The sequence below is a fragment of the Bemisia tabaci genome, chromosome 7, assembly GCF_918797505.1.
Source record: "Bemisia tabaci chromosome 7, PGI_BMITA_v3".
NCBI lineage: Eukaryota > Metazoa > Arthropoda > Insecta > Hemiptera > Aleyrodidae > Bemisia > Bemisia tabaci.
The window spans coordinates 39,178,585-39,191,727 of NC_092799.1; the positions used below are offsets into that span (position 1 = coordinate 39,178,585).

The 13,143-nt window shown below is 40.2% G+C and overlaps 1 protein-coding gene across 5 annotated transcripts in view; it reads left to right on the forward strand.

Annotated features, from left to right (window-relative positions):
• Positions 1–13,143, forward strand: part of Mip (Myoinhibiting peptide precursor) — a 219,822-nt gene that overhangs the window by 178,657 nt on the left and 28,022 nt on the right. For all 5 annotated transcript variants that reach the window (XR_011900299.1, XM_072302945.1, XM_072302942.1 and 2 more), the window contains one exon: positions 8,191–8,550. Coding sequence is in view for 4 of the 5 variants with exons in the window: in XM_072302945.1 (XP_072159046.1) it covers positions 8,191–8,550 (360 nt within the window). In the remaining variant the exon portion in view is untranslated. The remainder of the gene's footprint in view (positions 1–8,190; positions 8,551–13,143) is intronic.

Genomic DNA, 13,143 nt, shown 5'->3' on the forward strand with positions numbered 1-13,143 from the left:
AAAATCCCTCCCTTTTATCCCGGTTATTATGAAGAAATCCGTTTTATCCCAGTCAATACTGCTTTAGAACAAACGATGTATCGAAGATCGATACACAAAGATCGATATTCGTCCTGTTATCCCGGTTTATTAATATAGGTACATCCCGTTCTTCCAGGACTATCCTGTATAGGTAATATTCCTCCCTTTTATCCTGGTTATATAGAAGAAATACATCCCATTTTTATACGTGTCTACCTATCATTAATTCCTTTAACGATAACGATTAACGATATATCGAATATCGATATATAAAGATCGATATCCTTCCTGTTATCCCGGTTTCTTAATGTAGTTACATCCCGCTTTATCCATGACGATCCTGTATAGGTAAAATCCCTCCCTTTTATCCCGGTTATTATGAAGAAATCCCGTTTTATCCCAGTCAATACTGCTTTAGAACAAACGATGTATCGAATATCGATATATAAAGATCGATATTCTTCCTGTTATCCCGGTTTATTAATATAGGTACATCCCGTTTTTCCAAGACTATCCTGTATAGGTAATATTCCTCCTTTTTATCCTGGTTAATTAGAAGAAATACATCCCATTTTTATACGTGTCTACCTATCATTAATTCCTTTACGGAAGAATACATTTAAATTTCCCGGGGATTTTCAATGAAGTTTTCTGATTGGTTAATGAAAGACCAATGAGCATGCGAAATGACACGGACGTACACACAAAAAAGGCCTTATATTTTTTTACTATAGTAAGAAAACCACAGGGATAAAGAAATGATTACTTCCAAGCGCCTCGTTTCATAATTTGGGGCAACCCTCATCTTTTCCCAATGATGGTTGATGTATTGATGAATGAACCTGTCCATCAAACATTTTACGGATCTAATTGGTCAAAGTTTGTTAGTAAAAGTGAATGGATGTTGCAAACGTCAGTCATTAATCATCACTAACTGAAGATCGATTACATCGTGGAGTCTCAAAAGTACGCTTCACACTTTCGAAGTGCGGGGTGCAAGGTCTCCAAAATAATTTATCTTCAGAACCCTACCAAAGACCCCGCCCCCCTCAGAGAGTGATATGAACCCATTCCGACGGTGACCCATTCGGTGGATCATTACGACGATAAGCGGGCTGATCAAGGGTGATGGACCGTCAACATCATGACCAAGTAATACGTAAGTGACGGACCAAATTGACTTTCCTCTTGTTTAGCCATGGAGAGTTAAAAGCTCAGTTAGGAAATCTGCCGTGCTAAGGGAAAACTCCGTATGAGCTTTCAGACGTTGCCAAACGTCCTCTGATAAAAACCGATTTTACTGGAAAAATTCTGAATGTTATTTCCCAAAACTCTCAGACAATTGTGTACGCAATTTGATCTAAAGTATCTGAAAATTTCAAGGGAAAATATACTGAAATTGCGTCAAAAATACATGTTTTATCAAGGGAAATTTGGCAACTCTCGAATGTTCATACGGCGTTCTTCCTTAGCACGGCAGAAATCCCCTCCGTTAATCGGGCAGCATTAGAACTTTTCTTAATTATTTTATACGCATTAAAAGTTCCCGGCGTGACTTAATTGTTTCACACTCTCACCTTTCATGGGCCCGGATTCAACCTTTTCGGAAGCATGAATTAGGCCCCGTAAATCTCAGTGCCGCGAGCTTGGATTCTCCGCTTTGCAGCGTATTTTCGGGAAAATTAGCTACTGCAGGTGAGACCCGGAGTGCATAAATCTCTCCTGACTCCCACTTAACGTATTATAGTGAAGGGAAGATAAAAGATGGGGTTCAAATGTCTTTCTTCAATCTCTCTATTAAAGCACAGTTTCACGAGAGCTGAAAAAGTGTGCTGAAAAAGTTTACCGCTTTCCGAAAAATTCGATGGAAATTATCAATACAGATGAACCAAAAATAATCAACTGTAAAAATGGAAAGGTAATTCGATAGATGTTACATTTTGTGTCAGAACCACATGCGATATATCACATAGATTGGTTCCAATTTTTCAGCTACTCGTCATTTTTCTCAAATTTTGAGACCGCAATTCTGTTGTCAGGGGACTAAAGAATTCACTTACCAATTTTGACAAACGAATGCAACGTGGTAAAGGCGTGGTTTTTTAAGAGGAAGAATATTGCATTCAATACTGATATCGAAACTGCACTCAAATGCGATATTTTTCCTCTAAAAAATTCACGCCTTTATTACGTTGAATTTGTTCGTCAAAATTGGTAAGTGAATTCTTCAGTCCCCTGACAACAGAATTGCGATCTCAAAATTCCAGAAAAATGACGAGTAGCTGAAAAAATGAAACCAATCGATACGATATATCGCATGTTAACAACATGCGATATATCGTACAAAAGACAACGTCAATCGAATTACCTCAAAGGTGACTGCGGGTAAGGCAGGGCTGAGAAAAGGAAACTGGAGATTCTTGAATTTTTTTCTACTTTTAGTTCCATTTAGGATGTGCCTTTGAGCTCACTCCAATGTGGACATATTTAGAAATATGACTTAGGCACGGACAGGCTAATACACAAATAAGATCATCCCTTTTAATTGCGGCTGAGAAAAATCTCGTCCATAAGGAACCTTGAGAAGTTTTCGTTCCGCAATTCAAGTTCACATTTAAATGACCTTAAAATGAATTGTTACAATTATTTATGTGTCGATATTTCATGGGGTATCTAGGCCTTACGCCCCTCCCTCCCTCCACCAAAGTCCTACGATGTCAATCTAGCCTCTGGAAAATCTGGATATTGAGTATATATCCATAAAATCTTGAGTTTCGTTAGAACTTGCATTAGGATCCAAATCAGGTTCTAATAGCAAACCATCTTCGAAGTCGAATTTTTGAAAGTTCCGAAGATTAATAATATTCATTCGGAGTCGTACACTTGTGGTGAAATTACCAAACCACGTGTTTGGGTTCACAAAGTTGCGGATTTCCTATCGCATTTTGATTTTTTGAAGGATTATTGATAACCGTTGCTGTACGACATTTCGTGTGATTTTTTTTATCCTCTTATGAATATCCCCCAAAAATTCATTGCCAAAATGTAACGTAGGACATATGTTTAAAGAAGTAAGAAAAAAGGATTTGCAATCTTGAAATACTGCGATCGAGATTCGGGATTTCGCAGTTTCACGGTCGATAGACCCATCAAAAGGCAGCTCAAGAGGTGGCTTCCAGACGATGAACTCAAAAGGCAGGAGTAATATGCCCTTAAGAATCGTTCGACTTTAAAACCGAACAAATCCATTTCCTTATGAGCCCTGAGCTCCATTAGAATGCCTTTACTTGACAGCTCATCAGATTTAAGACACGTTCGGTTTGAAAATCGACCGATTAATTTGTAAAGGCGTAGCACCGATTCAAAAGGCTCGAGTGCAATCATAATCGGTCGCTCATTAATTGAACATCCCGCACACGAAAACAATGCATAGAGTACATATTGCAGTTCCACAGTCGAACCATTTGTTTACGAAAGGGCTCAAGCCCCAGAAACTCGTGAGCCATGAAGCCATCACGGACTAAAGGATATCAAGTCTCAATAGTTTTTGGAACATAAGCTCTTTTCTAAATAAACTAACCAATTTCCCCCGTGGTAACGCTGACAATCCTTGATGTCCCGCTCCATTCCAACGAACATAGATGTAACTCTTTTCGATCTTTGTTATGAATGTACCTATTTGCAATCTGGGATAATTTTGAGAATGGGCTTAAGTCCTTCCGCCCAAGAAGAAATGACATTCCGTCCCGACAAGCGAAAACCGCTTAACAACGATGGAAACTCTTCACAAGTCCGTTGTTTTTGCTTTAACCCAGGAACGGGTGATGTGCCGGGAGTAACAAGTGTTCGCTAATAGAGAGGGGACTTGAGACAATAAGGGTGGATTGGCGCGGCGGGGGGAGAGGACCCTGTAGGGGCTGGGGGCAGGGAGGAGGGAGAGCATTGTTTCTTCGCCGGCGAGTAATTGAAAGGTCAACCCCTCGTGATGACAAGGGAAATATCCCGCTCTGATTTCATGCCTACAGAGCTTTTGGCGCGATGCGGTGAGCTTGGGAACTTCCCGGGGTGCCGAACTTTCCTAGAAGACCGCGAAAAGTAGGAAACTCTGTTGCGAAATAATTCGCTCTCTGAGAATTAAGGACGTTCTGGGAATTACGTAAGGCACTTTTTTCGAGTTGTAGAACCTCCTTACTTCCTCGCGAAGCACTTGTAAGGTAACCTGAAGCCTCCCCCCCCCCCCCCCCTGAAAAGGACAAGACATTAGATCAACTTCCATCTCCTTTATTTCAGGATAAAACTGCGAAACAATTGTAGATAATGAAAATATTTGCGATTTTATTTATTTATTTTTTCGGAAGAAAGGATCGATTTTAAATAAAATAATTGGAGGCCTTGGAGGCACTCCCCCCTCCTCCTCCTGAGGCAAGAGACAGCTTCTTTCTCATCTTTTCTCTTTCTTTTTTTCATTTCCTTTTTTCTTTTCTACTTTTTCGTCATCTACTTTTTTATTTTTCTACTTCTCCTTCTTCCTGTCGTTTTCGTTTTTATTTTTTTTCTTTTTCTACAGTAACTTACCTCATTTTGTCTCTCTTACTTTTCCTATGTCTATTTTTTCTGTTTCTTTCCTTTAATCTATTTTCCTTTCCCCAGCTACTTCTCCCTCTTGCTGCGCTCCTTCTCCTTCTTCTTTCTCTTTTACCTAGTTTTTTAAAGTTTTGATACGAGGGCCAAAATCTGTACCATTAGCTCCACCCGATTCTCTTCCCGCTCTTCAGATGTTGCTCCGATATTTGGACTGTATTTTGTAATTTGGAAATACAATTTCTGGCTCAGTTTGGAAATAACGTTCATACAAACAGTTTCCTTGTGCACACAAGTGTTTTTACAGATGAGCTAGAAATTGTAGTTCCGTAATGCATAATATAGTCCATTTTGCTTCAGCCTTATAGTGACACCATCAACCCGAAATGACAAATCAACTAAAAAATAAATAGGAAAAAAAGGGCCATGAAACGGAGATAAAAAGTAAATAAAAATAATCCAAGGTTTTCATCGCGGCTTGGCTACTAATCTCACGTAGGTCTACTCTGCCGTGCTAAGGAAGAACGCCGTATGAAAATTCGAGTGTTGCCAAATTTCCTTCGATAAAATGCGTATTTTTTAGGAAAGTTACGAATATTTTCCCGTCAAATTTTCAGGGGCTCTAGGTGAAACTTCAAACAAAATTATCTGAAAAATTGCAGGGAAAACATTAATGAGTCTACCAGAAAATTCGAGTTTCATCAAAGGAAATTTGGCAACGCCTGAAGGTTCGTACGGCGTTTTTCCTTAGTGCGGCAGTATTCGCCTTTTTTACGAGGAGGAACAGTCTCCGAAAACCAATCACAGACGTCTTTACAGCCGCCCAACGCTCTCCTTCATGGATCACCGTGATTTACCACCTCATCTCGGTACGCTGTCTTATTAACCGCCGACGGTCCGGTCGTAACCTCTCCCTCATGACTGAGATTCCAAGACGTAACACTAAAAGCGCGTAACCGACACCAGCTAGACACTAGCGTTGCGCGGTTCTGTCCCGACGTGGAAATGTTCACACGCTTAGTCGGGCCACGTGATGGCCCGCGCTCAAGGTTGGAGCTTTTGAAGTTGAGGAGACCCGAGTTTGGGGCACCGCACCGCGGATGCTGGGCCTGGCGCAGTTGCCATTCATCAGCGATTAAACTCGAGTTTCAGCATCAACTATGGGAGTAATTCCAGTTTCGTGCATGATTTGACGGTGTTGGTCGAGTAGAGCCGCATACCGCCCACGGCATCTCCCCCCCCCCCCCCCTTATTCCGGACTAGGTTTCGCGAAAACTTTCGTGGAGCGTTGCCATATCAGACCTCAAAAAGTTGGATTCGTGTATCCGATATGGTAGCGGAAACCGCAAATAGTGGGCTGCTCTCATGGATGCTCCGTTGCCTGTTCTTGAGAGTCGTGTGGAGAGGTTAATGCTTTCTAGTTTGATTGGGATTGAGTTTTAATCGGGAATTAATTTGATCGTAAATATGACCGTACTCGGCACCGCAAACATGTATATTTGCTTCCCTAAAAAACGAAAATGCTCGATTTCTATGGATAAGGACCATTTATTAACGGGCGAGAACGAACCGAAAAACCTTTCATACATTAGTAATAGTATGTTGAGATTCCGTGAGCGACAGTATGGGGGGGGGGGGGGATAGGGCATTCTTACTCCAAGAAAGTAAAAACAGCCACTACGTTTTCAAAATGCCAGATTAATGGTGAACTAAGGGACAAGGTACAAATTTAAGCGTTTTAATTTAGGTTCAAAATTACACGTAGATAACGACTTGTTCAAGTAAAAAAACTCATGTTAACTCCAAACCAGATGATAACGTTAAAAATTAATTACAATGCTTGAATTTGCACTTTGTTTGGTTATCCATCATTCCAATGTAATTTAATGAAATATATCTAGTAAAAACATAATCTCACTTCTAAGTGTCATTCTTCGAGGACGTCACAGGGAAAATTTCTAGAACATGTCATCGAACTCTCCCTGTGTCGAATCATGATCTAAAAAAGCCACAGGCTATAGAATCCGAAAACAAATCCTGTTTGAGCTCTTCATTTTCGCACACAGGGATTTCATAAAAGTCCTTTGGGAGAGGCTTCTAATTTCATAGGTGCTTGAGGCTCTAACGCTAGTGAGCTTGCTTTGGCGCGAGCAAGACACAAAAATAAAATATAAGTATACCTTCGATTCTATTAGAGGTATTTCGGGACGGACAGTATTCAGATGATTCCTTTCAATAAAAATATTTTCGGCACTTTCACTCGCTCCGATGGTTCTCAAGATGGGTTTCGGTTTCCCTCCCTGTTTTCTGGGCGTCTGAGCAGAGCGCTTCCTTTCCCTTTCTTGTAATCCCACAGTCTCCAGGGACCGTGGTCGTTTCACTCTCTGCAGTGCTGCCGTGCTACGGAAAAACGCCGTAAGAGCCCTCAGGTGTTGCCAAATTTCATTACATAATACACGAATTTCCTAGTGAACTTATGAATATTTTTCCTCACATTCTTCGTATAATTTTGTTTGCAATTTCTCCTCATGTTCCTGAAAATATCAAGGAAAAATATTGGTATTTTTCCGCAAAAATTAACATTTTATGGGTGGAAATTTGACAACACCCGAATGTTCATACGGCGTTTCTCCTCAGCACGGCAGAATTCGTGACCCAACCGCTTTCCCCGAAAGCTGAGTTTTCTCTGCCGACTGGTATCTCTGGAATTATCCTGTATACTGCCTTGCTAAGGTGTCGTTTGAGCATTCGGAGGTTTCCAGATTTTCCTTGATAAAACGTTTATTTTTGAAGACATTTATGAGTATCTTTACTTGAAATTTTCGGAGACTTTAGATGAAACTGCTGATGTAAGAGTGTATTTCCGACTATTCCAATGTGTTTCCACCGTGATTTCAGAGCCATTTGCTTTAAGAAATGACATTGAAAACATTTTTCTTAAAGCGTCGTTTCTTGTCGACACAATTTGGTTTTTTAACGTTAAATCCGTGCGAATTCAATTCAACATCAGTGTTTTCTTAGTTAAAAAAGCGTCGTTTTACAATCGCTAGGTTTGAAATAAAAAAGATAACAAAACAGCCTTTCTTAAACTCGATAAAACTAACTTCAAGTAAAATCCGCACGGATTTAACTCAAGAAAAAAACAAATTTTGTCAACAAAAAACGACGCTTTCAGTCAAAATAATACCTCAATAAATTTTTTAAAGTAAACCATTCTTTTTGCTCTTGCTGAAGTTTGTAACAGGCCCATTCTGTGACTAGCACAACTCGTCGTTCCCCGCACGACGGAACGTAACTCCCTTCCAAGATTGCAAAATTGACTAAAACAAATCAATTTTTTACAAGATAATACCTGTGCCATTTTTCCCAAAATTTCTCTGATTATTGCATGAGATCAGAGGTAAAATCTGGGAAATTTTCAGTTATAAATGCCCAAGATTCTCCCGGTGAAAATACAAATTACGAGGAGAAATTTGGCAGCATCGGAATCTAGTTACGTTCTTTTGTGAGGAGAACGACGAACTGATCCTTCTCCATTTACCTTGAGACTCCTGTAAATTTTACAATCGTCGTGATTTCTGTTTCCAGGTGCAGGCGGCGTCGGACCCCGACTCGGAGGGGTTTGAGGAGCGGGAGGAGGAGAAGCGGGGGTGGCGGGATCTGCAGGGGGGCGGTTGGGGGAAGCGAGCGTGGGAGAACTTGAAGAGCGGCGGTTGGGGTAAGCGCTCAGGCTCCGGGGGTTGCTCGGATTCGGAGCAGCAGTCCCAGTGGAAGCGGGGATGGTCCGACCTCCAGCAGGCCGGCTGGGGCAAACGGGGCTGGTCCGATCTCCAGGGCAGCGGATGGGGCAAACGCGGCTGGAGCAACCTCCACCCCGGCTGGGGCAAGCGCGGCTGGCAGAATCTCCACTCCTCCGGCTGGGGCAAACGGGCCTGGCAGAATCTTCAGGTGAGCCAAACTTCCAACTTCCTGCTTGTTTAACGTTTTGGCCCAGGGTGAAACCAGACGGATTTAAGGAGAACCATCCGGCACTGAAAAAAAAACACATTGGATCTAGAGTCCAGACTCTTAAAAACATCGACAAGAAAAAAAAACTCTTGATTCAATCGGATTTTTACTAGAATTAAGAAGCAAGCCTCTTAATTTGAGCGGATTTCCTCTTGATTTGAGCGAAAATCTGATTGAATCAGGAGTATTTTTTCTTGGCGATGTTTTCAAGAGTCTGGACTCTAGATTCAATGTGTTATTTTTTTCCAGTGGGAGAAAAAGAAATGGACCAGCGGCGAAGCGTTAATGATCAAGTATCGATATTCCCCCATTTGAAGCTATGATGAAGAATCGATATTAGGGTGTTCGTTGAGAACGCTCTGTCTATCGATTCTTCTCCACGGGTTTAAAAGGCAGATAAATCGATGTATCGCAAAGCACGCCGCGCTACTGTAATGGACCTGGCTCTACCTTCCGCCGGTTGTGGTGGAGTGTGGAAACATATGTCGCCTATATAGCAAGAATGTGCTACAGGAAAAAGTGCTTAGAACAAGCGCCGACTGTGCCTAAGAACGGTTTAAAATGGTAGAGCAAAATCGCCATCCCCCACATGTGCTGAGATGCAAATTCTGGTGCGAAGAATTCTCAGCGTATTCTTAATATACCATGTTTGGTGTTGCTGAATTTCCTCTCATTTGTAATACAGGAAAATGAAGCTGGGGTACTTTTACAGCGATAGTGGACAATAAGCCCCATGGAGACCTTTATAATCCAAAAAAATGGTGGCACTTGTTGTCAGTTAGTTATAAAGTCGCAGTTGTTGTATTGTATACATGTGAATGGATCAATAAACGGTGAGAGGACTTCCTTAGGCATCTAAGACTACCTTCCTTTAAAGGTATTTACATAAAACTACCGAAAGCGTACAGGTCTGGACTCAGCTTCATTGGGCTGAGTTGTGAAGGGAAACCTTAAAGCGGCATGAGCCGAAGTTAGAAACTAATTTTCGATACTTTAAACGAGTTACGTGTGAAATTTCGATAAGGAGGCAAGCCTTGTAAAAGTTCCAACCTGCCCAGCGGTCCATCCACTTTACAGCAGTTCGTGGCGATGCGTGGACTAAAAAAGTATTTGGGCAAAATGAGACGGAATACTGGGAGGTCTGGCAAAACACCCTTCGAATGAGGAGGGTGTAAGGGGCCTCTCTTGAAAAATGCACAAAATTTTCAAGTCACGCTGTGCAATATTTTGCTATTTCCGGTTCTCAATTCAGTCTTTTATTCTACTTCTTAGTGTTTCTTTTGAACAAATTAGTGTTCCCCTGAAAGGGCTATTTCAAGTTAAAATCTCAAAATTCCGTAAAAAAATCACCATTAAAGTACAAAAACATTTTCTTGGAAAAAGTTTTAAAGCAACAGCCCCAAGTGCCTCAGCCATGCGTCGCAACAACTTAAGAGTATGAAGGATATACACTCAAAATTTTAAGCAGAAAGTTGCTCAGTTTTCTTGCAAAAAATAAAACATGACAAGAAATTAGACAACGTGTGCCGTCCTTAGGATTATTTGCACCAGTTTAATTAGACGAGGAGTTCATCTTCATCTTGTTGGAAGTAGATAAACGGCAAAGCAAGGAGGCCCACTTCAGTATTAGGAACAAGCGCGAGTGAGAAACCAAGTTATCCTTCAATTGAGTGGGTAGGCAATTTCACCTACTCAGAGGTTAAAATAGTTGTATCAAGTATTTGATCTGTAAAGTTACAGTGAGACATCTTATGATGAAATGCGGGGCGGGGGCTGTAGGGACCTCGGTCGAGAATTACAGCAATAAGAAGTGTTTCTTGCGGTAATTTAAGGAAATTTCTTATGATTTTACTTTTCTTTTCATGCACTATACACTTTTCGTTCATTGATTTCGGTCTTTGGATTTTTCAAAAGAAAGTAGGAAACTCTTGAAATTTAATTTTTATTTTTTTATTATATCAAAGCTGGAGTTGCCTTTTATATGATAAACTAAGCAAACGAAATTTTGAAAAAAGACCTATGTGCAACGCTTCCGAACTGGTAACAAATGTTACATGGAGACGAATGGTAAGTAGGAAATGAACGAAAGACGCAAGGATCAGGGAAAACTGAAAAAACCATACAAGACTCTAAATACCGAGACAAATATTTGTGTTCTTGTGTTATTCTTGGTTAATGCAGAGAGCAAAACACATACTAAAGCAAATTTTGCGTTGATTTTTGCACGGGTTTTGTTGAGAACAAGAGAATGACGAAAGATGACGGCAAACCCCAAAATTATCTGAAAACTCTGTTACTTTGTGTTTCACTTCCCACATTAACCGAACTTCTATGATATATTTTTTCTCTCAGTGTATAGGCCTAAACACGCTTACATTGTTTCATCCCTCGGTAGATTTTTCCGCTCTGCTGAATGCTGAATAAATCAATCCCAAGCGGGTATTCGATATCCGCTTTAATATATGACCAACAAATAATGTGCTCGATTTCCATCGGATTGTCATCGCATAATCTGATTCCGTTTTTGCCATCAATCCACGGTTACACCCTCGTCAGAATTCAACCGGTGTTCATCATCGAGTAACGAGATCAAATCTCCTATCAATTCCTTTTTTGTTGGATTCAGGCAAACTCCAGCGCTCAGCAAGAATGGAGAATTTGCAAGGGTCTGAAATTTGATGAATTTCCTGTTTAAGTGGAATCCTCTGAGTGAACTGAACACGAAGATACCCTTGATTCATAAATTGAGCAATTATTAGAGGAGATATGACAAAATAACCGATTCTGCTAAAATACATGTGTTTAAATGGGAAATGCCGCCAGATGACGTCACAAGGCGGCACATTTTCTCACTTTTAAATCAATTTTTCTCCAATTTCCCATGTCAGAAAAAAATTATGAAAAATATTGCGAACTCAGCTCATTAGGCACTTTCAGATGAAGCAATAAAAAAATTGCGTGCAAATTCTCCATTCAAACAGCCGTCAGATGTGGCGAGCCCTGAAACGGTTGAATCATTCAAGTCAATCCAAGCTGAAACAAAAATACTACTTTCCTCAAAGGAAGTTTTAAAACAACGAGTATCTACCAAAGAAGATGCTTGATTGGGTTCCTCCTGGGAGGAGACGAAGGGGACGCCCGGTGAGAGGGTGGCGACAGGGGGTGTTAAATGAGATGAGGGAGTGTTAACTCCCTGATGACCTGTGGGAAGATCGAGTTTTGTGGTAATTAGGCGTCGAAAAGCGCCAGAAAGCGGTAAAAAAGTGACTCATGTATGTGCGAGTATCTACCTGGAAGTAGGAAGAGTACGGACATGTCGGTAATTTTGGGGTTAGAACATGGAGCTTTTAGGTCCCTGAAGGGCTATGGATTCGAATTATCCGGAGTAATTTATTATTAGAATAATTGTTATGGCCCGTCATTTGTAAATCACGTCTTTGACTTAGTTTTCGCATACGTTTACTCATTTTTGCGGAAGATCACTCATTTATAAACTTTCTTGATCATCTTGGTTTGATATTAAGTCTGAAGATTGGCAGTGGCATATTTTTTGTTTTATGGTTGACTGCTCTTTTGGGTTATAAAAACTCCATATTTCGACATGTCCGTCCGCTCCCTGTATGGGTTCTCTATCTAGTAGCGACAAGGTGGTAAAATATTGCTAGGTCCACTCTTTTTTGCAAAGCACTTTTAAAAGCAAGCTAAAACATTTCAGAAATTTCAATCAGTGACTGAAATTGAAGCCCTGATGAGTCTAAAATTTTAGACTCTAATTGACATTTTTGAAATTTTCAGTTTCAGGGCATTCCGTCAACGATTTTTTGTCCGCACACCTGTTTCGTTCAGTAGTTTACGTCCACGCGTGCAATACGCAACAGTGACTTGGTCCAAGTGTCATATTTTAGTCCGTATGTAAAATTATATTGACAATAATGAAATGAGAAAATTGAGAGAGACGGAAGAGTTGTTGTGGTAACTCATTTTTAAATGAAATGTTATTTCCTTCTTTTGATCAATCTTTTTAAATTGTCATGGGTGAATATTTGGTTTTATTTCCATCCTTAAAATTTTCGATGAAAAATAAACCTTATGAATACTTTTTTTTATAATGAAAATATTACTTTATTTTAAAAACATTTACATTTATAAAACAAATATTTGTAAAACCCTTTCCAAGCGACGGCATCGATATTAAAGTCAATGAGCAGTAGTTGTGTCGAGAGAAACCATGCACAAATGAATAGAATAGGGAAAAAACCGAGAAGTACGCAGTCTTCGGTTTCAGCCCATTTGTACATCGATCTTTCAGAGTCAAATACGTCCTATTTTGAGCGTTTGGTTGCGCTCACACCACGCTGCAGCACAGTAAAAGCACAAAATATACAAGAAAATATTAATGTGCTTTGAATATCATTAAATACGACAAGGAAACACCTTAATATTTACAAACACACACACTAAATTTTCCTTTCATATATATATATTTTTTTTTATCAATTTAAATTAAAGTAATCCATGCAGAAGGTGCAAACA